This window comes from Oreochromis aureus, linkage group 11 (assembly GCF_013358895.1).
Source record: "Oreochromis aureus strain Israel breed Guangdong linkage group 11, ZZ_aureus, whole genome shotgun sequence".
Taxonomy (NCBI): Eukaryota; Metazoa; Chordata; class Actinopteri; order Cichliformes; family Cichlidae; genus Oreochromis; species Oreochromis aureus.
In genome coordinates this window covers 9,414,446-9,438,603 of record NC_052952.1, presented here as the reverse complement: position 1 = coordinate 9,438,603, position 24,158 = coordinate 9,414,446, and the positions used below count along the sequence as shown (strand labels likewise).

The 24,158-nt window shown below is 39.9% G+C and overlaps 1 protein-coding gene across 1 annotated transcript in view; it reads right to left on the bottom strand.

Moving 5' to 3' along the window:
• Positions 1 to 212: 212 nt before the first annotated feature.
• Positions 213 to 24,158, bottom strand: part of LOC116329571 (A disintegrin and metalloproteinase with thrombospondin motifs 16) — a 51,131-nt gene continuing 27,185 nt past the window's right edge. Inside the window, exons 11-24 of the mRNA XM_031751627.2 lie at positions 21,805 to 21,900; positions 19,351 to 19,499; positions 17,879 to 18,051; positions 17,646 to 17,776; positions 17,182 to 17,305; positions 16,718 to 16,962; positions 16,478 to 16,619; positions 15,225 to 15,351; positions 3,920 to 4,124; positions 2,740 to 2,934; positions 2,583 to 2,639; positions 2,167 to 2,373; positions 1,906 to 2,053; positions 213 to 1,827 (exon numbers count right to left, since the gene is read on the bottom strand). Coding sequence (XP_031607487.1) covers positions 1,712 to 1,827; positions 1,906 to 2,053; positions 2,167 to 2,373; positions 2,583 to 2,639; positions 2,740 to 2,934; positions 3,920 to 4,124; positions 15,225 to 15,351; positions 16,478 to 16,619; positions 16,718 to 16,962; positions 17,182 to 17,305; positions 17,646 to 17,776; positions 17,879 to 18,051; positions 19,351 to 19,499; positions 21,805 to 21,900 — 2,115 coding nt within the window. The 3' untranslated portion in view covers positions 213 to 1,711. The remainder of the gene's footprint in view (positions 1,828 to 1,905; positions 2,054 to 2,166; positions 2,374 to 2,582; positions 2,640 to 2,739; positions 2,935 to 3,919; positions 4,125 to 15,224; positions 15,352 to 16,477; positions 16,620 to 16,717; positions 16,963 to 17,181; positions 17,306 to 17,645; positions 17,777 to 17,878; positions 18,052 to 19,350; positions 19,500 to 21,804; positions 21,901 to 24,158) is intronic.

Sequence of the window (24,158 nt, the reverse complement as noted above, 5' to 3'; positions counted from 1 at the left end):
ACTGAACTGAAAAGACATTCCATCAAGGTTGAGTAGGTAGGTATACGGTAGAGAACTACCATGTAATTTTACTTATGTTGGAAGGAACATAATAAATAGAAGCAAAGACTGGAGTTAAGATGTTTAAATGTACATAGATACATTACAGCTGTTACATGTAAAAGTTATAAATCTGTATTTTAAAGCCAGAGAAATGCAAAAGACGTACTAGCCCCCGCTATGGCAGAGTGGAACAATGGTGACAGTGATGTCAGTGATATGGTGCAATCCTAATCCTCTGTAAAGGCATGATGACAGCACCATGCCCAGTTGAAGACTGTAGCCAAAGATGTATGACTCAAGCGATCAAGTTTCCATCCTGAATATTTGTTTTTCTGCTTTTCTCCAGGAGTCCTTTTAGAGTTTCAAGTTTATACCCCCCTGAAAGATACTCAGTCCAACTTAAAGCTAAAAATGATGAAATCGGGGCTCATGTTCCTGTCGTTACACATTTTGTTTATCTTATTTCATTAACACCGTAAAAAAAATCATATTGTAATAGTATTACCTATCATCCATCAGTGCTTTAAAAATGTAATTGATATGTAACGCATTTTTGTGCCATATAAATGCATGCCAATGTCATGTATAATAATGTAGGACACATTAAACAACACACTGATATGGCTTGTTAGTGATTTCACTTGACAGCTGCTTTCTTTTAAAAAAAATAAAATAAAGGTTTTGCATAAAAAGGTGCAGTTTGACAGCATGTAATGAAAATTAATAACACATATTAAGGTAATGGGCTTAGGGTAGAGTAATACATGGACACATTTATAATGCTTAATCATACAGTTTTCCAGAAACACTGCATTGCAAAGCCAATAAATAAAACAAATAATACTGTACACGGGTCACACAATTCATTTGTTATTTCCTGAAGCTTGAACATTTCACACTGATTTCATGAATTCAATGTGACAAAGTTGTAGCACCACTTGGAAGGAAAGCCACACAGACTTATCCCATCACAGAAAACATATGCATCTGATGATGCAGTCGATTTGTGGTGTTCTTCTTTTACTTTTACATGACAACTTTCATGGCAACTGCCCAGCTATTAAAGAAATACACATTGATTAGCATGTCATTTTTCTTCTCTTATTTGTTATTTAAAAAAATTGAGCTCAGGGCAAATTTATTTATACCTTTATTGTCTCTTTGAAACGTCCCTTTTTATTAAGAAACCCCAGATTGTCAATTCATCAGGGTCTGTAGCGCAGACCAGGGCGGATCACATGTTGCGTGGCAGCGCTCGAAGACGTCTTTGTTTGTTGGTTTGCCATCATTGGCCTTTGGTTGACTGAGAGATGCTGAGTGTCCTGAGTACAGATCTTTTCAGCTACAGTATATAAACAAAGCTGGGATTTTTCAGTTTCTTTTAGACATGTCCATCCTATTTGCTTTAATCAAGATTACTATTTTGTTAGTTCCTCCACATAATTCTTGTCTTTATTTGTGTTTTCCTGATCACATTCCTGTGTAGTGCTGTCAACATCAAGTTCTTGTATCCAGATGTCCGGCATCGCAGAGAGAAAATGAAGGGCACTTCCAAAGAAAAGGCTTTGTATTTCAGTGCTCGCCACATGCTTAAAACCACAACCATATTTTGCAGTCTTTTGACTAACTACCTATCTGCCTGTACAGCGGACTGAGTCACGTCTTAGGATTATAGGTTTGAATTTGAACATGACTGGCAGCACTGCTTGCCATAGAACTTGTGGCTGCAGACTCCATGTTGGGGCACCAGGTAACACCAGCTGAAGTAATCCTTACATGCAAGTTCTGTGTAAAAAGAAGGAAAAAAAGTGAAAGTCTTTTTCTTTTTTGGGAGATCTTTTGAGAGAATAAGAGCACTGGTACCTTTCTTCTCAGGTTGTGGACAGAAGTTGGTATTGCAGGCCTGGGACACTGCAGGTTTGAGATGGACGGCACAGCCAGTGGAAGGTTTCTCTTCCGCCAGACACCGGACTGCCCTTGCCTGCACTCCTCCTCCACATGTCACCGTGCACTGCGGAGAGCAAAGCAACAAGGAACGGATTATAGATACTGTGAATCTCCTTTGTGTGACACATTCAGTCCCTCCTCTTGTTTATATTACCAAAGTGGAAATTTTGCTGATACCTGAGACCAAGGAGACGAGCGCCATTCTGGCCGAAGCGGAGGGTGGGCTGGGGAGCTCCGATGATGTGTCTTCCATTGGTGGCGCACTGATTGCGTTGTGCGGACAGGGCATTCAGCCAGGATGCAGGGCTTCTGAAGCTCTACTGTGGGTTTGGGAACATGGTGGCACTTCTTGGGAGCAAGCTCTCTGTATTTTCCTGCAGTGTCCTTTATTATAAAATAGAGAAATTCACTAAAGCTATAGATGCCATTATATAATAGAGAACCTCCAACAAATCAATTTAGAAACACAAAAGAAAATAATTAAAATAATATTAACAAATTGGAATTTAAAGAGAATTTAAATGCAACGAATTATTATGATGTTGAAAAATGACCTTTTGCTGTGTCTGAGCAAACACACACACAATACACACCTTCTCTGCACACTTGATGAAGCGTGACTGATAGCCGCGACCACATGTTACTGAACACTGGATGTGGAACAGAGCAGAGACAGAGAGCTTATTCACATTAGCTAAAAATACATTTAAATACTGCATAAGTGCTGTTTTATTCATTTTAATTTCGTACCTCTTGCCATGTGGAGACAAACCACTGGACCTTGCGTTGTTTCTGGCAGCGTCTGATGAAGCAGGAATCCTGACCAGCAGGTTTTGGCAGGCCAGCGCACTTGCTGTCGGGCAGCGTGTGTGCCTGGGCACCCGGGTTAGAGCTCACACACAGCACAGTCCTCTTCTTCAAACCATTGCCACACTTACGCGAGCACTGCCAAATAAAAACAAACATGATATCTGATAGCATTTAGGGATTGGAGCAAAGCTTTCTCTTAATGAATGGCTGATCAGTTGGTTTAAATGCTACAGTATTAACAATCTTTGTTATCATAGTTAGGTCCAAACTGTCATGTTATATTCCAGCATTGTCAAAGCCTTGTTATGTGTTACACACATTTTTATCATCCATTAAGAAAGACATACAAATGTAGACTAAACTGGTTTTTCAAGAATTTCTTTCCATTTTTTCATCTTTCCACCTTCTTTCAAGCAGAAGGAACAAATTTATCAAAATTAATTGAGAGTTTGACATATTTAATTTAGCTATTACCTGGCTGGAACTATGAACGAAAGAAATGTCACATGCTAAACATCTTAACAGGCCAGCTACGCACAAATAGCGTTTCAGAAAAGCTGCTATACAGCATAGTCACCACACAATGGCTTACTGTGCTTTACTTCCTTAATAATTCCTTTGAGATATCCAGCAGTTCCCTCCATATCCTTTTTTAATTCTAGAAACAGCTAATGGGACAATCTAAATCTTGAAGTGATTCACTACAGCCAATAAACACGGGGCTGTGACGCACTACACAGTGCCACAAGCTACCAGGGGGAGAGCGAACTGGACACCACTTGTGCCATGTCGTTGACGATATTTGGTGTAAAACGGCAGTTAAAATGTTACAGTGAGACAAGTCACCACACAGAATGTATAGGAATTGGACAGAGAACAAAACACTGGAGGTCTCAGCGGGCACATTCATGGTTTAAAGCACTGAGATCACTGTCATAAAATGTGGTGAAGCCATTAAAGCCGGGGCGAACTTCACAACACAATGTGCAGAGCTCTTTAGGGCTTACTGGGCGAGCGTATGACTTCAAAGAGTTTTTTCAAGCTGTGTTCTTCAGCAGCAACGTGCCAGTACGGTTCTATATCGGCGTAAACAAACAGCATTAACGTTTCACACTCTCACCTGTGACCACGACCCAGTTGTCCAAACCGGTGGACAGCTGTGTGTGTTGCAGGTCTGCTTCCTGACCGGGGACGGCTGGGCACAACGAGAGTCAGCCAGGGTGTCCACGTCAGTCTGGCTGGTTCTCTGGACACACTGGACCTGCCGAGTCTGCTCCCCTCCTCCACAGCTTCGGCTGCACCCGCCCCACTCTCCTACAGACCAGCTGGGACAACACAACACAAACCCACAGAGTCAATATGGACAGTTTCTCCATCAGTTAGACAAGTGTGCAGGAATTAATGATAATTATTGTTATTGTGGTATTTTTTATCTTTAATAACTAACCTTTTTTTTAAATTCTTCTATTGTTTTTAATAATTTTTATCTTAAGAGAAAGCCAGAATTTCACTGTGCTATGTATAATGACAATAAAGATCATCCATTCATATAATAGCATCTGCAGAAGAGTGTTGAATCTAAGACATTGCAGACATGTTCAATGTTTCAAAATAAATCTAAACTAAATTTAAACTAAATATGATATAAATTTTATATTGTGTAGGTCATTATAGTTAATATGGCTTATTTGTTAACATTCTAAAGATCAGTCTTTATGTACAACCAGAACGGCTGGGCTTTTAATCTGTGAGTAAAACCTCTGCAAGATTTTAACCCCCCTTGCCTGGCTAAGCTGAACCCCAATCATGACTAAAACTAAACATCGCCACATATTTCTTTTGTACAGAACACTCCAAACAGATATGTTGGCAACTGCAAAAAAATGGCTAGCTCGAGGTACCTTTTAAGCTGTTCAGTTTATACTATTTTAGTACATTTTTCTTCCAAGACTGCGCCTCAGTAAAATGTGTTAAGTTGCCTAATCCTCAAGCCTTCGCACTTTCTTAAAGCTTTGTTGCATCTCTTCCAAATGACCCCAAACTAAGGGCGCAGGCAGCTCAATCGCTCAACACACACTCTGTTATCCTTCCTCTAACTTCACCCCAGTATACCCACCCAGCCTCCTACGATTTACCCCAAACAACCCAAAACACTGCTGTCAGCACACTGAGCTGTGTATATTAACAGTCTAAACTTTATTTGCAGTAATTTGGTGCATCACTTGCTTGGAATGCTGCAGGAGGTCAGTGAGAAAAGCTGTGAAGGGCATCATATGTGCACTATCAAATGTAAATAAAGGCAGAAGTAGAAAATCTATCCGGTCTTTTGACGTTTCATGAGGAAGATACACACAAATTAGCAAAGGGTGGTTCGGGGGGGGAGCGAAAGCGGCATGTAGAGATGAAAGTTTCAATTCGCTCGTTTATTTTAAAAAGCCGACCAAGTAATCAACACATATATGTAACACATTTAACATGTTGACATAATATTTATTAACCTTTGGCAAAGAAATGTGAGCTGAACTTTGATGGCGTCATTAAACACATAAATAAATGCAAGCAGAACGCCAACTGTAGTCTAAGTGCAACACACCCTTCAAGAGCAGGGACTTCTTTTTGGGTTTGTTACACTTTTATTTTTGGTTTCACAAGGTACAAAATTCAGAATACCTTGTACTTTTTATAAATATATTTCCATAAATACTTCAATTCCTAATATGCACAAGATTACTATGTCACAGCATGCCAATCTGTAGTGTAGTAGCTGATGTCACTCATTTAACATTTAAGAAAAGTTATGATGACATAAAATCACTTATTATGACATATTGTCTTGGCTCTCTTACCCCTTCTTAGATATCCTTTCCTGCACAGGAAAGTAAAATATAGCCATCTGGCATACAGTTGGCAAAATATTTGAATGTATATGATGATAAAGTGCAAATTAAAACTTTATTTCATACTCTAGAGTATTTACTTTTACCATGTAAATATCAACACAATCACTTCACAGCAATGGCCATCGAAATAATATACTGTTTAATGCTGGATCAAGTTATAGAACACCTTGTGATCTTTGCCTCGGCTGGTATGAGTAACTGTGGTTGAAGGATGAGTAAGCATCATGCTCCCTGGACAGAAGCACAAGAGCTCAGGTGTCCCTGTGGTGTGTCAGATAGCTTTTGAGGTCTAAATGACGCTGTCTAAATGCACACCAGCGCATTAAATAACCTCTGACCAGTGTTTATAGCTTTGCCACTGTTCGTGTCTGCTTGGACTTTCACATGTATATATCACTGTGTGGGTTTTTCTTTTTTTTTTTTTCAGTGTACACCAGCAGTGTGAGACAGAGTGATATCATGCTCTAAATGTGAGTGGGCATCGGAAACCTTTTTCCATGATGTAATGCTTGTTCAGTCCAAATCACTGGTTGCAGACACAGCAAAATTAAATAACTGCATGGCCTTAGAATAGTATGACATGTAGAGATAGACTGGTGACCACAGCCTGCTAGTCTACTTTTGCATCCAAGTTTTGCATGTTTCGGTCGGTCCAGCATGTGTTCTGCTTCAGATCACAGTTCATGCATGGCGAGAGCCCACAAACTGTAAAAGACTCATGTGCTTTGATAACTTGAATAAAAGAAGCACGTGCACATGTACAATTTTTAACAAAAATGCTTAATACTAGACCGGATATTTGACAAAAGTATAACTGAAACTAGTTTAGCTTGAATAAAGCATGAAACGGAACTTTGATATAGTACAACACATTAATCAGGCAACTATATCCTAGATATGTTATGGATGTTTAACAGGAAATCTGAGCATTGCATGGACTGCAATGGCATAAGAAGGTCTAGGGAGGATGTAAATGCACAGGAATGCAGAGCAGGTTACACCGTAACCAACAGGAAAAATACTGTAAAGCCTATCTAATCTTATTAAGTTGAAAATATTCTGCAGCCACGAGAGAACTCTCATTTTTAGAGTCCTTATTGTTATCAGAAGTCGTTTATACATCAAGAAATGTTGGGTCTTGCTCATAACAGTGAAAATCTGTCAGATGTTGCTGTATGTGTCTTACCAACACATGGTTCCCATGCACACACATATAAACACGCAAACACATGCAGACCAGAAGCTCCAGCTTTAGATAATGAAGGAGATAATCCTAAGAGACGGGTGTAAACTGTTGTGAGATTACTTTACAGCCTTTATTATCACTGCTTCCTCAGCTCAGTGTACACACGCAGGTCCATTAGTGGCTAAACAGTACAAAGCAAGCAAAGAAGAAATGGATTATGTCAGAGGAGTATGCACATCTACCACGAGTGAGTAAAGAAGTGCGAGAGAGAGAGGGCAAATATGAATCTGAACATATTTATAAACGACTTTTAAAAAGATACAGACGGCAGAGAGACAGAGGAGCAGACAGACAGCGTGGAGAGTGTTTGTCATGCAGTCACAGTCTCACAAATCCCCGTTGAGAGATTGGAAGTGCTGTGGCCTGAGCACAACTTTGACTGAATGACAGCTATCCTTGGCTGACTGCTTCGTTGTACCAGTGTGGGGTTTTTTTTGGTGTGTATGCGTGGGTGATTGCTGGCAGTTGGATAGGATTGGAAAGGTGATGGAGAAAGGGAAAAAAGGTATCCATATTAAAGTATCCAACCTATTAGATTTATGGTTATGACCAAGCCTGAAGAAACACAAGTGATGGACACTGCATACAGCGTCTTAAAGCAGTCTTTTTATGTGGATGCATGAGAAGTGGAAGAGAGGTCTCAAAATTGATGTATTTCCCCCTCTTTCCAGAAACATCTAGTTTCATGATGCCATTATGACCTATTTACTAAGAGAAATATAATTAGATTTTCCACTTTAAGTATGGTATAGAAACATAATACCCTACCTGGATTTCCATCATGTCTATACAGTTATCATCATGCAGAAATACTTCCATTTCAGTTGTGTTATTTCTGTGCAAAGGGAATACAGGAAATGATTGGGAAACACAATTTAGACCACTCAGTGATTCTTGTATCAATATAAACTAGAAATAAATGAATTAGTCAAGCTTGGCATAACATTGTTATAGCAAATATTCCATATATTCATCAATTTCTACAGTCCCAAAAGTTTTACATAGATTGTTGCAATTTCACAGTGGATTCCACATATGTTGTGCTTTGGCCTGTAAATTGATTGTATATTTATCAAACCAACAAGTCCACTTTGATTGAAAGTTTTGTATCAAAAATAGTTTCTTTTTAGCACGTTTGTTATTGGTTTCAGTCGTGTGTACTAAGTATAAACCTAACAAATTAATGTTGAAGTACTCTTTGTTTCCTTTTTCCTTTTAAGAAAACTGCTTAAAGTACTGTTTGAAAGTTTGCTGTAGTGTTGTGTGTCTGTATTCCGATATACAGTGAGCTTATAGACACAGCAGATGCATATGGAAGGGTGACCCAGAACAACTTGCAAGGTCTTACGTTTACGCCACTTCACAAAAAGGAGTCGTTTCCATGACTGATAGTGTTCCTTTGTGTGTTCCTGTGCAGGTATAATTTTTGACAATGTGTTAGGGATCAGTGTTATGCTGAAAAATGAAGCCGTTGCCAATCAGACGCTTTCCAGATGGTATCGCATGCTGATACCTACCATTTTCACATCCAAATTTCAAAATTTGGATTCATCACTCTGCTAGACATGTTGCCACTGATTTTCAGTCCAGTTCTTGTGTAATTTGGCATATCTCAGCCTTTTCTCCTTGTTTCCCTTCCCTAAAAATGGCTTCTTGACAGCCATCCCTCCACTGAGACCATTTCTAATGAAGCTTCAGTAAACAGTAGATGTATCACCTGAAGGGCCAGATATATCGCTCTTTTCTTTGATGGATTTCTTTCCCGTTTCTTAAAGACATAACTTTGAGATACTGTTCATCTGGTGTAGATGCTTTTTAGACCTGCTACTTCCTTCTTTTGCTCTCTACTTGTCCAATTTCCTCAGATTTTATAAGGACACACCGCACACCATGCTGAGATATGCCAGTTGTTGGCTGATTGCTCTTTGGGACTCACCTTGTTGGCACAAGAACTATCTTATGCCTGTCAATCTGTGTTATCTTTGACATAAAGATACAATTTAAAATTGTTCTTTGCTATGTTGTCTGTTATGTTAGATGTAGATTCAATTCAATTCAATTCAATTCAATTCAATTTTATTTATATAGCGCCAAATCACAACCTACAAAAAGTCGCCTCAAAAGGCTTTTTATATTGTACAGTAGATAGCACAATAATAAATACAGAAAAACCCAACAATCATATGACCCCCTATGAGCAAGCACTTTGGCGACAGTGGGAAGGAAAAACTCCCTTTAACAGGAAGAAACCTCCGGCAGAACCAGGCTCAGCTGGGAGGGGCGGCCATCTGCTGCGAGGTCATCGGTTGGGGTGAAAGAAGGAAAACAGGATGAAAGACATGCTGTGGAAGAGAGACAGAGATTAATAACAGATATGATTCGATGCAGAGAGGTCTATTAGCACATAGTGAGTGAGAAAGGTGACTGGAAGGGAAAACTCAATGCATCATGGGAATCCCGGCAGCCTCGTCTATTGCAGCATAACTAAGGGAGGATTCAGGGTCACCTGGTCCAGCCCTAACTATATGCTTTAGCAAAAGGAAAGTTTTAAGCCTAATCTTGAAAGTAGAGATAGTGTCTGTCTGGGGGGACGAATCCAAACTGGAAGTTGGTTCCACAGAAGAGGGGCCTGAAAACTGAAGGCTCTGCCTCCCATTCTACTTTTAAATACTCTAGGAACAACAAGTAGGCCTGCAGTGCAAGGCGAAGTGCTCTAATAGGGTGATATGGTACTACAAGGTCATTAAGATAAGATGGGGCCTGATTATTTAAGACCTTGTATGTGAGGAAGCAGGATTTTGAATTCAATTGTTCTGGATTTAACAGGAAGCCAATGAATGTAGATGCTACACCACTTTATCCTTTGAGTTAGGTGCCTTTTTTATGCTTGAATTGTTAACAGGTCAGTGTTAAGTGGCTTGAGGCCTGCAAGAAAATTAAGTGAAAAAGCAGCTAAATTTTTTTTGAAAGACCTACAAAAAGCATGGAGAACTATGGCTCAAGACTACTTTAAAAAATTACAACAATGTCTGGCTCCTTGGAAGAATAATCAAAAGAAATGATTGGTGGCACATGGCTTTCAGATACTAGTGTCGGTGCTAAACAGTGACAAATGTAAGAGATAGAGGATGTTGAAGGCTCTGGCAGACAGCAATGAGGTGACAAGACCAAAGAGTCAAAGCCGTATAGCATAGGAAAGTGGCTTTAGACATTACTATGGTCCCACGTGGCTTCAAACCCTCCATGAACAGTAAAGCCATGCATGCACTTCACAGACCTTTCTTTCCGAGCAGACATGAGCTGGAGCTGAGGAACATTAATAATGGCTTCAACCTAGTATGTAATGCAATTCAATGCAGCATTAAAAATGTTATTGGTTCCACCTAACTGAGAGGTCATCGTGTCTGTTGTCAGCTAGACCTGTTCAATGCATATGAAGTGAATCATTTATAAACAGCACAAAAGCATAAAGACACAGTTTTGGTACCGCCATCTGTATTGCATTTAAATTGTCAAGCATGTCACAGTTTTAAGATTTTGACTGCTTTCACACAACAACGAATAAACCATCCCCACGAAAATGTGGCTCTCCCTCTTTAATGGGGAGAGCCACATAAGATGTGGTTAAAAGCTTTAAAGACTAACCGAGCTTGACCTTGTTGAGACTGTTTTTCTTACCATGCTGAGCTTAAATTGCACATAATTAAATAACAAAAACACATTTGTCAGGCATTAAAAAAATACTCGGTAACAGTAATGACAGAAAACTCCAGGTGAAGTACAGAGGTGGCCCTCCTATCTTAACCTTTGGTAAACCTTTATTTAAAACGCCTCACGTGTCTATGAGTAAAGACATTTTTTGTCCTGGCTGGGAATCGTCTGCACAGCTGGCAGTGGTGTGCTGTGATCACAGCACCATTTTTTCCCTTGAATAGTGAAAACAAAGTAAAAACGACTACATAAAATACAGCACATTACTACACATGATGACACAATAAACCACAAAGATACTGAAAAAGGCTGAAATAACAAAGCTCTGGGGGGACATGTGTTGCTTTTCTGAAGACTTATATATATATAAATATATTGTCAGCGCCATCACTGCTTTATGCGAGTGAATACGAGACAGTTTTGTGGTCATCTTGTAGCATTTTCCCAGGTTACCTGTTCCAAAATGGAGACAAATGCAAGCTGAGCGAGAGGAAAATATTCAGGCAATGACAGAGCTATGCAGAGGAAAAATCCCCTTTTGAACAGCTGTTGGTTACTATAAAACATGAGATAAACGCTAACATAATTGGGATTCCATGATTTCAGAGTGGATTACATAATATCGATGCGCTGTTTAATACTGTATCCACATTTTCTTCTGGCTTGATAATTTTTTAAGCATACTTGGTAAACGCCCGTGAAAATGCAGAATGAGAGTGATGACTTCACAAGTAAGATGCGTTCCAGTGAAAAGCACAGAGAAGACAGGAGATGGGGCTAGAAGAAAGAATATGAATATAAATGCATGAGAGACTGTTGCGGTTCAAGACTGCTGCGGTTCAAGACTGCTGGCGGCTCTGATTTTGAGGTGGGGTTGGAGTAGGGACACTGAAATTTGTCTTAATGAGAGGGTGAGAAAGTGTGGGTGGAAAAGAGCTTCAGAAGTAACTGAAGTCACCACCTTCTGCTGCCCTGCCATGTCTTCTGTGCAAACAAGCCAGACAGCAGCTGATGGCCACTCATTCTGCTTTTGGCAAAAACAACAACAGCATCATGCAGCATGGTTGCATGCAAGATGTACTGTATATGTTGCATCACATTTTATACACACAAGCGGAGACACACCGCCCCCCGAGAAACACATTGCAGGCAATGCATTAGTGGCAGTACCACGACAATTTTGTTGACATTGCTTTTAAAAGTTCTTTAATATACCTTTCTATGAAATGTATTAACTTTGAGGCTCCTGTCACATCATATTACATTTCATAGAAATACTAAATATTATTGCAGAAAGCAAGCGTGACTGCAACAAGGCCTTATTGTGCCCAACTGACCTTCTAGTTCTTCTAGTTCAAGAACTTTATGGAGAGTTCTCGTAAGGTTTTTTGATGGTTTGGTTTGGCTACTGCATGACATTTTTATAAACGTGGCGGACAAAGTCACAATTGCACACACAACAACAGAATTTTGCTAGACGTGCACATGCAACCCTGACCAAGATGAGGTCAGTGTCCCAGCTAAATCCCTCTCTGCTCATGAATCAATGCACAACTTGTCAGCAGCGTCCCCTTCGTTTGCAAGAATTTGGCTGATATTTCAAGAGCTAAGAGTGTTCATGGAAATACTCACAATAGGGGCACAGAGAAATGGATGCCTCAGCAACAGCCCAACAAAGCCTCTAGGTAAATTCTTTCAGTATTAATTTTAAGACAGACATGCTTTTATCTCTGGTAGCTAAAATGATCTTTTCATTCACAAAACGTTTGAGTGCCAGTTTTCAGTTTGCATGATACAGTGTAACAAAGTTCAGCATTCTGCCTTCCACATTCTTAATAGAAACAACATTTAGACACGGAAAGCCTGTCTGCTTTTAATCGAAAATAACATTTTTACTTTCTTATTTATTTATTTTTTGCAGGCCTCATTAAAGTCTGACAATGCTTTTCACAATGAGCACTGGGAATAATATAATCAGTTGGTCCCTGCAGTTTTAGTGATATTTGGTGATATTTAGTGATATTTAAATGCTCTGCCCCATCCTGTATGTAAATATCCAGTATTAAAAAAAAAAAATCTATATATTTGAAACCATTTTAAACCATCAACGCAATCGCAAATTCTCCTGTTATTTGAAACCACTGCTGTCCTAAGAATGCCTTTCACTCACACATTTTCTGGCCAGGACTTTACACAACATGACACTGACCAGAGCAGTGCAGACAAGGGAGGGACATTTCCCCTGTGTGTGTTCATATATATCTTGCCTGTCAACGGGTGAACCACTTCCGATGATGTCCACAGCATCAGGCCATGTTGACTGATCTTTGTTCCTCTTTGTTGGCTCTGAGCGTCAGGGATACAGACAGTGACCAAACCACCTAAACTTAGCCAAGATCCTACAGAACTACACCCTAAAACCACAAAATCAGGAGTGGGTCTCACTCCCACTTTCCCTCAATATGTTTGTGCCACTCAAGGTGACCCTGCTGACATTTTACAACAACTGGGAAAGCCTGCTTAACCACAGCAATCTGGAAGTGCATCTCAGCTTATGATAACATTTCCTACTTCTCAATTAGTCTTGGGTCAGCATCCTGGTATAGCCTTGTGGGAAAAATATGCTCTGATCAGCAGAGTCTGGAAGTGAACCAGCATGTCCCACCAAAGAAACTGGCAGTGCATTTTGCATACACCAATGTGGTGGACATCTAAAAGAAAAAAAGTTCTAGGTGGATCCTGATATGGCCAAAGAGCTTAGATCCCAAAGTGATGATCCATGTGAATAGGTTTACAAGTTCTTGGCCTGCTGCATTAAACAAACACAGAAGCTAACCATTCCTGACAGTTGGTGGGGTTTTCATGCTGAACTGGATAAAGACATGAACAGAATATCCAGTGGAACTTCCCTTTCTTCCCTGTGTCTCACACGCATGTTCTGGCCAAAATGTAAGTTATTTTTCATTTTGAAGTGAGGACAATGTCATCATCACAAAGCAGGTGCTTTAACGGGTTGGAAAGGGGTAAAACATATAGTCAGTCCTGCCTGACACGCTTCATTGGCTTTATTATGAGGAGATAGCGTGGGAACTTTGGAAGAATTCACTCACGTAATAAACAGCTCTTTTGACAGAAATTAGAGAACAGATGTGTAGGTGTTGCAGACCAGCAACACGTGGCAGTGAGAAAGAGTGAAGGAGAGAGAAGGTGAAAAGGAGAGAAGCTAGAAAGATAGCAGGATGGGAGAGAGTAAGAACACCAGAACAAAGTAGACAGAATACTATTCGCTGCCATGTTGTTACCTTGAATAACTAGATCTGAATGCATTTGGCTGGTGGCCCTAAAGCTGATCCTCTAGCTACCTAAGGTGAAAACATGAATTGCACGCATGTAGAAAATGTTCACCATTTACAACTGTACACATTTTGGCTGTCCCATAGCCAGAAGCAGACGCTGGTCCTTCCAGGATATGTCAACTGAACAACTGAATAATTGACAAAGCCTGAAGTCTTGAAGGGCCAAACATTGTGCTGTTTTCCATCCAAAATATGTATCTGGAAAATATGAGGAAACGTCTGCACAATTCAAATACCATTTTTAATAATGTCCAGACTGAGAGTCATCTAAAACCAGAGCGGCGATATATTGATGAGGTCATTCACAATTTTTTTAAAAGTCACAAATTATTTCGTTTGACTTGCATGAGTTGTGATGTTGTAACGACATACAGTCATCTTAACAACAGAAGTGTACAGCCATGCTATCAGTTCTATGATGCTGCACAGTGCTGCCTAGAGCTTAATGGTTACAACCTGCTGCTAATCAAATGTAATATTTGCCATATTAATCATGTTGGTTTAGCATATTAACACACAAAATCTTGTTCATTTGTACTGCATACAAAGCATTGCTGACGGTGAGAGTGTATACTGTTTTACAGGTATTTAGTTATAGACCAGACTGTTGAACTTTTCCTATCGTTTTGTCTCAATCTAATGGTGGTGCCAGATGCAAAGTTAGGAAATTAACAAAGTGACTGGATTTCAACATGAATGTCTGTAACCCATTTAATGAGAATCAGAAGTCACTGGGATTTATTTCCTGGAAGCAGTGACTGTCTGTACAGAGTTGCATGGCTACCTGTGATATATGGGTGATCATGAAATCAGAAAGGAGCTGAACCAAGCTGATTTCTACGAGATATGAGCTAAAATAGAGAAAAAAAAACAGTCAATCACACTCACACTTATGTCCAATTTAGAATATTTTGTCAGTTAACTTAAAATTAATGTCCCAGTCACACCAGTACAACCACACCCTTCTTGCTGTGACATGACAGTGACAACCAACGGACCATTTTACTGCCCCATCCAATCGTAACACAGATATTTAAATTTAGACGAAAGCGTTGGAGCGGTAGACCAACAGATATGCAGCTAGCCAAACAAAAAAAACTATACATGTTAGAAAACCCACTCAAGTTAAATAACACATTTTATATTACATGATGACTAGTAGGGATGATCAGCAAACATAACAAATACACATGAAAATGCTGAGGATCTGACCTGGGAGGACACGGTTGGGTGTTGCAGGGCATCAATCCAGTAGCTGGTCTTGATCTGGGATTGCAGTACGACACATTCACCTGCACTTTCAAGTCTTTGTAGCATGCTGACTTGGTGTTCATTTGGCCTGCATGGGTAATAGATCAGTAAACAAGAAAGGGTTAAAGAATACAGTTGTTATTTTGAGTCCATGGAACCACACCTTCACAACTTCTACATATGTTATTCAAATTAATTCGATTTGATTAATTTAATTAATTAGATTAAATTCATTTTACTAGTTTATCAAAAGATTGTTCTTCTATCTTTAATAAACTTAAACTAATATTCATGTTTGACTGAAGTGGCTTCCGGATTGATGACTTCTTGCACAATTGCATATTGTTTTGATTAATCGAACTAAACCTTAAATCAGAGGTTACCAATTCCTTTGATTATTATTTAACTTAGGCAGAGTCAGTCTGCACATCTGAGCTCATATAGGTCACTTAGTCAGTCACACTCTTTAATAAAGCAAAAGACTCTCAACTCATCACAACCTGCAATCAGTATTCATTGACTGAATTGAAAAAATTGAATCAAAGGTATAATGCATTTTGGGGCATTACTATATGGAAGGATATTTAGTTTTACACATGGTGGAGGTGGCTAGGGGGTACCGCAACAGACCGGGGTGGACAACTTTAACCTCCAGGGTCAATCAATAGGAATTCTACACTAAGAGCTTTGTTCACTGTGATGACGCTAAGCAAGCGCACATGCACAAATATAGCCATGCCTACACAATGCACCCTTGTTCCTCAACCTCTGGCCACAAATTACCTGCCCAGGGGACAAAGGCCACTGGTCGCAGGCAGGCATGTGTGTGCTTGCAATATGTGTGTGTGTGTATGTGTTTGTAATAGCAAGTCTCCAGCTGAATAAGGAGAGGTCCCACCAGTTTGAACCAAGAGCCTCTAATGTCCCGTCAGTAATGATGGGAACACTCTCATCTCCATTTAACCTGGAGCTAAAAGCCTGATTAAAGGTCAGAGAGGCAAGAACTATGCTTTAGGCTTAGTCTACTGATCTACAAATTGTCCTCCTCGTCTACGGTTTTAGATCAAGATTAGAGGTGATGCGCGCTTTCTCATCAGTGCAACAGATTTTGAATTGCTTCTTAAAAAGTTGCATCTATGAAAAAACAAACATAAATCCAAAAACATAAAAAATTAAAAACAAAGACATTGTATTTTTTTAATGTTTGTTCGTACCTCCAGCACAAGTGGCTGAGCACTGGGAGCGTATGATAGCCCATGCATAATTGTGCTTGATGCGGTTCTTCATCAGTTTCTCATCAGCTTTCTTTAGAGTATATTCCCAATGCACACCAGGATTCCAGCCCTGCAACAGCACCTAAAGGAAAAAAGGTAATAAACAGGCAAGTAAGTCACAAAGAAAAAGGAGAAGGAAAGTAGGTCTTAATCATGTTACTGAGACCAATGACCTACTACCTCTATTACTAGAGTCTCATTGGTGGGACCGGCTGATATGAGACTCTCTGGTCTGTTATATGGTCTTTTGTACTCGAAAATTGCTCCAGCAATGGGGTGTCGGCCAGGCCAGTCCACGGTCCAGTGGCCATTAAGGTAGTAGCGTCTATGTGTGTCCCTGACAGCCAAGTAGGAGCTGGAGGAATTCAGTTCAATCACACGGATACTCCGAGCTCCAGCTGGGATGGTTATCACTGCATAGTACTCTGAGAAATATTAGAAGATGTTAAATAAGCAATAAAAGTGGCATAAAACTCCAGCAAACAAAACAAAATGTTAATAATATGATATTAGGCTACACAGATTTTATGGTGAGGACTGCACCATACAAGCTTAGTGGGACATGAAAACAAATACTAGCTTTTAAAACATTTCCAATAAAACTGCTAAAAACCAATGAAGTGAATAATTCATTTGTGACGTACGGTTAGTAAAATGCTGTTTTGTGTACTGTCCTTTGTAAATCTTGCAGGTGGAGTTGTCTCCTTTACACACCCCACAAGCATCGGGCACAGCTGTGGAGCCTAAAACACGGTCACAGCCAACTCTCTGTGGAAGAAAACCATCAGCGCTTTTGATGACAGTGTAGATTACACACATAAAAACACAAGACTGCGTCACAGTACTCATTCGATTACAACATTTACAAAATTCCAACATTTATTATGTACGTGGTGACAGGTCAATATTTTATTATTCATTATATCTAAAGTAGCAGACAGCAGGAGAAATAAAAGAGTCTATTGATGTTCTTTACTTCTTACATCCATTGTCAAACTTCATAGAGCCACTTCAAAGACCTCACACGCCATATACATAAATGTAGCACTTTGACATCAATGTTTGGTCACATCATGTTACTTTCCAACTGCTTAACATTTAACATTACCTCACACAGTCCATCAATACAGACATTAGAGCTGTCTGGTGAGCAGAGTGTCCCATCCTTAACTTTGCTGGCCAAGGCAAAAAAGAAATCATAACCTTCAGCAAAGCAGTAAAGCTTGCATAGATCTTGATCTGGAAGAAAAAGAAAATAGCCATAAAAAAGGCCTCTTTTATCATTTCAAATAATCTTTAGTCACAAGTATTTTTTGAAATTTAAGAGGAAAGCTTTCTCACCATCCACTCTAGTGTATGGTCTCCAAGTGTAGTACCAGCCTCTGAACTGTTTGCCGTTGAACTCAGCACACTGTTGTGCTCTATAGTCAATGGTGTTCCTGGGACAGTCGTCAGTATTGCAAAGTTTGTATGACCTGGAGGAACCCTCGCAGAACTTCCCTCCATATGCTGGTCTAAAGAGATGGATTTAAATGTGTGTATAAGTGTGCCTTTGTGAAGGCTTGTGAAATCACAGGTGTATATCCTCGGGTTATGTTCCTAAAAATCCCTTCCATGGGACAAAAACAGCTTCTGCAAACCCTCCAACCTCTCTCTCTGTTGTGTTCTTTCGTTTCATATCTCTGCATTTCATCTTTCACTTTTTTAATCCCTTTTCTGTCATCCCCCCCTCCTCCTCCCACTTCATTCCACTTGCCTGTCTTTATCCTTCTAACCCTTCACCACCAGCTTTCCTTGTCTTTCTTTCTCCTCATCACTCTCTGTCTAATTTAGCCCACCACTTGTCAGGATCTTGGCATGACATGATAAAAAGAAAGTCCCAGCATTTGGAAAAGGGGCCCCTAACTGACTGACAGTGCCAATAATCATGAGTGACTGATGAGTTAGGGGCTAAATTAGCAGATAAGTGACAGACTTGTGTGACTTAATCACAATTCTTAATATACTGTTGGCCCTTAGTCAAACAATCAGAAGTACCACAGGCCATCCAAGTGTTCTGCATATTATAGTAAGAAATTATACAACTAGAAAACTATACTTTGACAGATGATGACTTTTAGTAGACTTTGAGCACCATTTAGTAGAACTGTTCGTATGTAGTGTATTCAGTAGTATTTCAAAGTAACATTTGCTGTATAGTGTGAACAGTGAGGACATGTGTTGGTTTCTGCCATTGTGAGGCGATGGTTTATAACGTGGTCAATAAGGGTGCCCGGATTTTGCTCCTCCTCTTCCTCTTCTTCTTCCTCCTCTTAGCAGAAAGTATTATCTGGCAGCAGTATGATAGTTAGCATATAGCTTAGCATAAAGACTGGATACGAGGATTAACAGCTAACAAGGTTTGTCCAGAGTCGGTCTACAAACACATCTAAAGCTCAATGATCATTCAGTATATCATTATTATATCTTAATTGTTTAATTAGAACACAAACACTTATTTGTGATACCTATAACAATGTCAATGACAAGACTCCCATTCCAAGAGGCTCCTAAGTTAATTTAAAATCCAAAAATGAATTTAGTCTAGATTAAAAGTTTTTAAAAGGATACTAAGGACAAGTGGATGTGAGGAATTTAAATATAGAGAAAACTAGGTGCCGCTTCAGTTTTTGTGCTAACTGTCAGCTAGCAATACAGACAGAAGAGGTTTTGAGTAAAGTTTGTAATCACTTGTAGAGATTTATGTTTTTCTATTGCTATGTAAGATTGAATGTAAATATAATGTTAGAGGCCATTGCTGTGTCTTTCCCTACCTGGGGTTGCTGCATTGCCTCTCACGATACGTAACGCCGCTCTCACAGCTTCTAGAGCATGTAGACCAGGAGGACCACTCTGACCAGTGGCCATGCTGAGGCCTTGGACCCTCATCACCCTGTTTCACACACTGGCCCCGACGACACCACTGAAGGGAACAAAAGAGCATTGATATATGGGAAAGAGAAGGATGCAGCAGAATGGGGGTTCAAATAGAAACTGTCAAAACTAGACCCGTTTTTATCTTAACCACGAGTGAACTCACACAGAATCAGACTGCAGCATCGTCCATCTTTGCTGATTCTCATATGTAGCATGCATTTCTCATTATGTGGAATGCTCTGTTTTAGGTATAGTGTGCTGGGATCATTAATAGGATCACTGAACATGCTGGCTGCAAACTCACTTGCAAGTGCAATTTAAACATCCCTGCAAGTCAGTGGGACTGGACTTAACAGAGATTTTGCAGAGAAGAGCAGTGAGGTTAAGATCTGTTTAATACTCGATTTGATTGCACTGAATGAATGTGCCTTCTTATGTTCACCTCTGCCACGTCAAAATATGACTTACTGTGCTTACTGTACTGTTTGGTTTTGTACCTATTCTTCTTTCATTCTGATCTCTGCTGGACTGAAAAGCCATGTGCATATAGTGTTACTAGCTGCTTCTGACCAAGCAGCTTTCGAGCAGTGAACACTGCCAAATGTGTCCCTTAAGGCAGCAGGCAAAACCGAAGATTACACGATAATGGATAAAAAAAAAATAAAAAAAATCTTTAAATATGTTTCTGCACTTCTTTGGACTGCATGCAATGATGGTGATCGTACAGGGAAAACTCAAAGCCACAATCAAGTACATACATCAAAGGCCGAATCATTAATCAGTTTCAGTGTACTTCTTCTCCCAGAATTCCACACACACTGGTATTGCATAAGCTGTGCTATGTCCATACATCGAACATATGCAGCTGTTCTTGTTCTCACTATGTGAACAATAACCACACAAGAGACCACAGACCCACACGCCAGCATATGCAGACTCATGCACACCTCACCAACTAATCTCATGGTCCTTGACTAAGAACTAGAACAGCTGATTTCCCCTCAGTTTTCCCCCTGCGGCTGAGTGCCACAGATTCCTATGTGAGGCAGTCAGTGTTTGTGCTCGGTTAATTTTCCCGTGGAGGGGGAGCGCGAGATTAAACCATCAAGTTTAATATATTGAGAAGCAAACGTTGATGAGAGGCTGTCAGGGGAGTGAGGGTAAGAGAAAGAGCAAGCCTCGGGGGGGAATCATCTTGAAAAGAAGAATGAAAAAGAAAACAAAGAATAAATAAAGAGCGCAGATTGCTTTTTGGATCCAAGCCAATTGCATATTTCTGCCACATCAGCAACAAACGAACTGCAGCTGCTCCCTGAGGTAAAAGAAGGAAGGACAGAGTGGTACCTAGAGCAAAAGAAAAAAAGGAGTTTTCATTTACACTACCCTCAAATGTACTAAATCAAAGTAAAGTTGCTGATCCGGCTTGAAAATAACTTAAATAGTCTGTGCTGGGATGTGAGGCCATTGCTATGTAAGAAAAGAGCAGTTAAAATAAGTTCAGTGTCACTCAGTTCAAGCCATTTGCTTTCAAATAGCTGGACTTAACACTACATAACACTAAAACACTCAATAAATGTTACTTTTATAAGGCTATGTACATCATTGTTGCCTTTTCAGTGTATTCATAGCTATGGCCCATTGTCCTTTGCAGCTTACTGACTTAAAGGTCTGTGGTATCCCTAAGACAAAGAATGTGTTTCCCATTTTTACAAGCTTTCCCCCTCTTATACTTTTACACGCTTGGTAATGTAAAGAAGCACACTGCCAAAAAACTTCTAGGGCAACTGATATGCAGGAAGGAGAATTTGCCCTGAGAGTGAATCCATTTTTCACTAGATGTGTTTAAATCCACTTTTCTTAAGTTAGCACACATAACAGAGTAAAACTCTCTTACTGAGTTGTGTTACTCTGTTGGATGGTATTTTTCTCACCAAAACTGAGAGGAAATGTGTGTGGGGCTCTTGTTTAGGCTGTCCTAAAGAAAAAAGGCAACGTTTGCTAAAAGCCATATCAATTGGAGGAACATTTTGGCTCCTTTGGCTATCAAGGAACAAAGGTTATCTTATTGGTGATATGCCCTGAATAGATTGTGGACTTTTTTCCAGTTCACAAATGTCATTTTGAAGAAGGTATCTTCATTTTCCTGCTAGCGGTTGGAATTGTCTTTGGTAAGACCGCTTCAATTGCCTCTAAGGAAATGGATAAAAGAATCCAATAGAAGTCAGCGGCTCCCATGCCACTCATGTGATGCCACTCTTGAGGTAAAAAAGCCTGTGAGTGTCAACCCCTTTAACCAAACACATCGCCATACACGCACATGCGCACACGCACTACATCATGTGTTAAGTCACCATATCGGGGCCGCAAGCAGAACCCTCAGCAGCTGGCATGAATTTGGTCTCACACTTCCTCCCAACACGGTGGCACCACAGAGCCTTGCAGATATCCTGGAACAACATAAGAGAGAGAAGCAAAGTGTAACTTACATGGAAACCTTAACTTACTTCTTGCTCCAGATTCCAGAAACTAGATCATCACGATCCTCCTCACAACAGCTGTAAACAAAGCTTGCAGTGGGGAAAATGATAACTTGTAATCGCATTTTGATTTTGCCTCTTGAGAGCTAATAAAACATGTTAAAGGTATCTTGCGGAATCTGCAACTGTCTGAATAATTATTTTCTGGAGAGCTTCCCGTGTGCAGCAAATGTGAATCTCCAAAATATTTATGCTTCAGTAGCTACGGTAAAGACATCGGCATCGATACATGAAATCTGGTCTAAGTGGTTCCAACATCAGGTCTGTTGTGGATCGACGTAGCAATCTTCAGCTTTGAGGAAGTGAAACACCAAAGTGAAGAAGTAACACAGAACACAAAGATTAGGACAAAGTATTAACAGGGTACAACTGCTTTACCAAACTTACATGATGTAATGGCTGTGTTACTCAGTCATTAAAGATTCAGCTGGGAGCCCCGGCCTGATTCCCTGCTCGCATTGCCTGAGAAACACGGCTTGCTGCTTTTTAACATGTCTACTCTGTTGCTATTTGAATGACTATATCAGATTTTGACAACTCAATGCAGATGCGGACAGACACCTCAGCCTTAGCTTTGGGCTGCCAAAAGCCACCATGGAATTCGTCCCAAGGACTATTTGTCCATCTGTTTCGCTTGCTCGGGCCTTTCGTAGCAGTAAAATAATGGCAGAGAGCGGTTAGCGATGGGAGGAGAGACAGAGAGAAATGATGGACAGTGTGTCAGAGGCTGAGAAAGAAAGAAAAACGCCCATAAACATTATTCCATTTTTCCTATAGAATAGCCCATCCCTATCTAGCTGCGGAGAGTATCATTTGTTCCCTCCAGTGGTACCTTATCTTGACAACAGCTGCCAAAAAGTTTAGTGAAAAATGAATTCATTACACCATGAACTGCACTGCTGAGGCCGATTCTTGTGGGCTGTTTTTTTTTATGAGTAACAAGTGCTCAGAAAGACAGTGAGGGTAATGACTGCTTGGAGATTTCTCAGTCCAGTGCACCTTGCTGCTACCAGGTGCACAAGCATATGTTATAAATGTAATAATCCACGGATGTTCAGACCTTTATATAAGCACACAAAGAAGGAGAAGAAGAGCTAGGATTCATAGCCAGCTACTACTGGCACTGGCATTTCTTAGAGCATAAATTAAAAAAGTCCCTTGCTTAATGTCCCATACTGCAGACATAACATATTTGATACATACTGCAGTAACTTTATTACAAAGCATTAAATATCCATCTTGCTTTATTGGTGATCATTTTTGGTAATGATAGCTTCCAGATGAAGACAATTTGCTACACAGAAAATGATACAGGAACAAGACAGGTTAAAATACAATGTTAATATAAATGAATACAAAGCACAAAAATTGCAGTAGATACATTATCAGCTCTTTAGACTGGTCCTGCAACAAATGGAAACCCTTATCCTGTGTGGCTAAATGTTATAGTGTTGCTGACCGGAGGCAAATATGTTCACCAGTGTATTATACAAAAAAGGTCACATTAATCTGTTAGAGGGACTGTGACAAAAATGAACTATTGGCTGCTAAGGGTCTGCGGGGCAGATGGATGGTTTAACCTTGTTTGTTTCTTCAGAGAGCTTTGTATTTCTTTTAAACACTTGCTTGAATGGTTCAAACAATACAGGTGCAGCTTTGGCTCAACTGAGGTTCAGGTGAGATACTATATTTTGAGAGTGATGACATTTAACAAGTATTTAAAGCCCTATTCAGATTATCTGGGAGAGTATTTCTAACAGTAAGATCAGCAGCAATGAGACAATGGGAGAGCAACGAGCAGAGATTCCCACTGGCAATGCTCCAGTGTATATTTAGTCATCTATCCCAGTGAGTACAGTATATCATGGGGAGTGTTTGAGTCTCAGTCTTTGTGTGTGGATGCATATGTGTGTACATGCACAATGGCATGTAACCCGGATCAGTTTCTCTTTTCCTTCCTCTTTTTATTTGATTTTTCCTCTACCTCATTCATCCCATCCAACTCTTGCATTCTTTGACTTTTTTTTCCCCTAACTAACAACACATGATTGTTAAAAAACCGTATCAAACGCTCACGTTCCAGTGGATGTGCCGATAAAACCCGTGACTGGGATTATAAACCCGTTTTTAAATTAGCATTAGATGGCATAAGAGAGTCAAAATCAATT